Genomic DNA, 4,441 nt, shown 5'->3' on the forward strand with positions numbered 1-4,441 from the left:
CCCAGCCTGGGATGCAGCAGCCGCAGACCGGCATGCAACAGCCGGGCATGCACGCCCAGGCAGGACTGCAGAACATGAACGCCATGCAAGCAGGAGTGCAGAGAGCCAGCGTTCCTCCCCAGCAGCAAGGGATGGGAGCTATGAATCCCCAGGGGCAAGCGATCAACATCATGAACCCCGGCCACAACCCCAGCATGGCCAACATGAGCCCGCAGTACCGAGAGATCCTGAGGCGGCCACTGCTGCAGCAGACCGGCAGCAGCAGCAGCAGCAGGGAGGGGCTGGCATGGCAGGAGGGATGGCAGGACACAACCAGTTCCAGCAGCCTCAAGGACCCGGGGGTTACCCTCAAGCCATGCAGCAGCAGCGGATGCAGCAGCACATCTCGATACAGGGGGGGTCCATGGGACAGATGGCTCAGATGGGACAGTTGAACCAGATGGGCCAGCCCGGCATGGGCGCGGACGGCGCTCCCAACATCCAGCAAGCCCTGCAGCAGCGCATCCTGCAGCAGCAGCAGATGAAGCAGCAGATAGGGTCCCCTGGGCAGCCCAACCCCATGAGCCCACAGCAGCACATGCTCTCAGGACAACCGCAGGCGTCTCATCTCCCCGGCCAGCAGATCACCACCTCCCTCAGCAACCAGGTGCGGTCCCCCGCACCTGTTCAGTCGCCCCGTCCCCAGTCCCAGCCGCCACATTCCAGCCCGTCGCCCAGGATACAACCCCAACCCTCGCCTCACCACGTCTCTCCCCAGACTGGTTCCCCTCACCCAGGACTCGCAGTCACTATGGCTAGTTCCATGGATCAGGGACACTTGGGCAACCCAGAACAGAGTGCAATGCTTCCACAACTAAACACCCCCAACAGGAGCGCATTGTCTAACGAATTGTCTCTGGTCGGTGACACCACCGGGGACACGTTAGAGAAATTTGTGGAGGGTTTGTAGCAATTATGGGAGCATCACTTTTTGGTTTTTGTTTTGTTTTGTTTTTATTTTTATTTTTTCTTTTGGGGTTTTTTTGTTGTTGGTTGGTTTTGTTGGTTGGTTTATTATTTTTGTTTTTTCCTTTCGTGTTCTTGGACATTTTGTACTGAAAACTCAGACATCTGGGTTGTTTTGAATCCTGGATGGAACTGCTGCTTCCTACACATGGAAGAATGAATTGCTGTTTAAAAAATAAAAAGAAAGACAAAAAAACACACACAAAAAAAAAACAAAAACAAAAAAATTTACAAAGAATATATTTTTTTGTTAAAGCCAGGCGGTTAAAATATCTGGTCTCTTTTGTGGGTTGTTTTGGTTGTTTGGTTGGTTTTTTGGGGGGGTTTCATTTTTTTTGTTGCTGTTGGCTCATACCTTTTTTTTTTTTTAAACTGGGGGGGAGAAAAACAAACCAAGCTCATGATATTCATCTTTTTTATTTGTATTTTCAAGACTTTTAAACCGTTTGCGTTTCAAAGAAGACAAAAAAGAAAAAAAAACACAAATAATAATATTCAGAAACTGTTTCCTGAAATAATGCAACATTATAATGTATCCCAGTAACTTTGACACGTTGTGGGAAGATTATTTTGGGGGAGGGGGGAGGGGGGTTTGTTTTGTTGGTTTTTTTTTCCATGGTGAACTCTGCAGGAGTTTTGAAGTATTACCCCTGGAAAGATAGGAATTGACTCTTGCACACAAAAACCACACATTTGGCCAATGCCAAAATCCTCTTGTCTTGCAGATGTAGAAATTGTTGCTTTGTTTTCTCTGATAAAACTGGTTTTTTAGATGAAAAACTAGGGATGATCACTCTTAGGCCGTGCTGATTTGAATAGAGAAGAAGCATTCTTTTCTTTCTTTCTTTCTGTGTGAAACTTGAAATGAGGAAAAGCAATTCTAGTGTAAATCATGCAAGCTCTATAATTACTATAAATAAGAAAAAATCCAAGGAGATTCAATCACTGTATAGAATGGTAAAAAAAAAAACAGACAAAAAAAAAACCACAAAAAAACACAAAAAAAAAACAAAAACAGAAAAAAAAACACAACAGAAAAACAAACTCATTTCTTATAATATCATATTGTTAAATAAACTGTGTGCAACAGACAAAAAAGGGTGGTCCTTCTTGAATTCATGTACATGGTATTAACACTTAGTGTTTGGGTTTTTTTTTTGTTATGGAAAAAAAAAAATGCTGTTTTTCAACATTGTATTTGGACTATGCATGTCTTTTTTTTTTTTCCTTTTTTTTTCCATTGTATATAAAGTATTGCTTTAAAAAATTGATATAAATTACTGAAGTTTTTAACATGTATTCTGTTCTTTAAAAAAAAAAATCCATGTAAGAATGTTTTAAGGTTTTTATTTATTTATATATATTTTTTCTTTCTTTCTTTCTTTTTTTTTTGGATCATGTTCTTTGTAAGACATGGCTTATGGATATTCACTCATTACCCAGAGCAGCCAGAGGCAGCACTAGGAGTGGCAAGATAACATGGAGCATTGTAGGTAGCATGTCTTGTTTTACCAACACCCTTTAGTGATTGTTTCCTTTTTTTTTGGGGGGGGGGGAAGGGGAGAGGAGACAATGGGAATGGTTCTTTCCCATCCATGGAATATTTGCAGGTGTTCATCCCTAAGGGTTAACTGGAATAAATTATTAAGAGTCGTTGCTTTTTAAAAAAACAAACAAAAGAACATAAACAAACTGCATTCATTTAGAGAAGGATCACCAATGAAAGGAAAATAGAGAGTATTGAGTTAATTCTAGGCTAATTTATTTAGTCTACAGTAAAATATGAACCTATTGACTTTAACACTATTTTTCTGCTGTTAACTCTGAGTCTAGATTTGAGGGTTTTCTGTGGAATAAAAAATAACAAATCATGTCCATGTTCCCTTTAATATCCTGTCACCATGCCCTCATGTTCCTGGCATACTTACCCCTCCTCCTCCCCAATCAATTACTTTCTTGGAGTTAAAAAACCCAGGGAGATTTTTCCCAGCATAGGTGTGAGCTAAAACCAGGACTAGCCTAAATCTCCCATCACTTGGACCTTGAGGCTTCTCCATTCTCTGCGACTGAGATGGGATTGGCAGCAAATCCCAACAAGGTATCCTGGTATCCCAGTATCCCACCTGGCAGCTGCTGCTCCCACAGGGAGCTTCAGGCACACTTGGCTTGGTCAGTGCTTCCTCCAGCCTTATGTTTTTATTTGGAACAGTGTTTGGGAGAGGATGGGGGGAGAAGAGCAAAGGATTTCTTTCCATTTTTACCCCCTCACTTTGTTCTTTTTAACTGTAGAGGGTCTCTGCTTTAGCCTTTTCTTGCAAACTTGGAACTGTTGTACCTTTTCCACCACCATTGGATTCATCTGCCCACGGAACTGTCTTCAGCAATTCAAGATGTCAAAATCTGGGGCTGGGGCTGAGGTCAGTGAACCCAAAGCTTGTCCAAGATAAATTGCTGTAAAATAGACAAAGAGAAAGAAAAGATGGAAAGCCCTGATGCTGTGTCTCATGCTGTGTACTTAAAAAGAGGAAAAAAAATACTATATTTGTGATCAAAAAGAGGAAACTTGAAATGTGCTGGTGTTTCTAATAAAAGCTGGTAAAACTGCTTGGATTGGAGGATGGTTCCCCTGGGCTGGTGCCTGCTGGGATCAGCGAGGCCCTGCCACCCACGGCCAAGATCACTCCACTCAATCTTGCTAATTCCTTTAAGTAGGATCTATTTTCAAACCATTGGCGCGGCCTCCGGATCGGGTTGAGCCGAGTCCTCTTTGGAGCACAGAGGTGCTTGTGGGCTCTTGGGCTCGTTTGGCTTCTTCTGGGGAAGAGTGGAATAAAAAAGCCTGCTGGGAAACGGATCCTGGAATATTTGGAAGTTCAACCTGAAGGATGGCAAGAGCACAGAGCCAGGGGTGGATTTAGAGCTGATAATCTGGTTTGGTGGAGCAGTTGTTTGAGGGAAGAGCAGGTGTTTAAGCAGGGAGAGAAGGGAAGTGCAAAGCTGAAAGCCAAACAGGAGGAGGGGCTGGGCTTGGTGTGCAGCCCCCTCAGCCAGGGGGGCTTCAGTCCCCTTTGCTGACAGGAAACTCAGCGAATCTGAAGACTGGATGGGATCTGCTTTTCCAGGCCCTTGCCTCCCTTTGGCTGGGGATGAGGAAGAGCTTCCTAGAAACAAGAATTTCTAAGGCAACAACACACTGGAGATTGGTGCAGGACTTTTCATCTGGCTGAGACCTTCCCCCTCTGTTCTGGAGGGGAAGAAGGTGCTTAAATCTGAACAACTTGGTTCTCTGCTCTTCTTCGGCCACCACCAGTACAGCCCTCCCTGCCACTGGCTCCCACCAGGCTCTGAGGGGCTTTCCTCTTGCTGCAGACACACCAGCTGAGGTTCAGCACCTCGACTGCTCCCTGCTGTCCCTCCAGGGATCTGCCCACAGCAT

At 44.5% G+C, this 4,441-nt stretch overlaps 2 protein-coding genes across 2 annotated transcripts in view; both read left to right on the top strand.

Moving 5' to 3' along the window:
• CREBBP (CREB binding protein) overlaps positions 1 to 949 on the top strand; it is an 83,675-nt gene extending 82,726 nt beyond the window's left edge. Inside the window, 2 exon segments of the mRNA XM_009995506.1 lie at positions 6 to 249; positions 252 to 949. Coding sequence (XP_009993808.1) covers positions 6 to 249; positions 252 to 949 — 942 coding nt within the window.
• Positions 950 to 2,484: 1,535 nt separating this feature from the next.
• The window catches only part of TRAP1 (TNF receptor-associated protein 1), a 30,039-nt gene continuing 28,082 nt past the window's right edge, over positions 2,485 to 4,441 (top strand). The window contains exon 1 of the mRNA XM_009995507.1: positions 2,485 to 2,494. Within this exon, the coding sequence (XP_009993809.1) occupies positions 2,485 to 2,494 (10 nt within the window). The remainder of the gene's footprint in view (positions 2,495 to 4,441) is intronic.

Source organism: Chaetura pelagica, unplaced genomic scaffold (genome assembly GCF_000747805.2).
Source record: "Chaetura pelagica isolate M959 unplaced genomic scaffold, ChaPel_1.0 scaffold124, whole genome shotgun sequence".
In the NCBI taxonomy this organism is placed as follows: Eukaryota; Metazoa; Chordata; class Aves; order Apodiformes; family Apodidae; genus Chaetura; species Chaetura pelagica.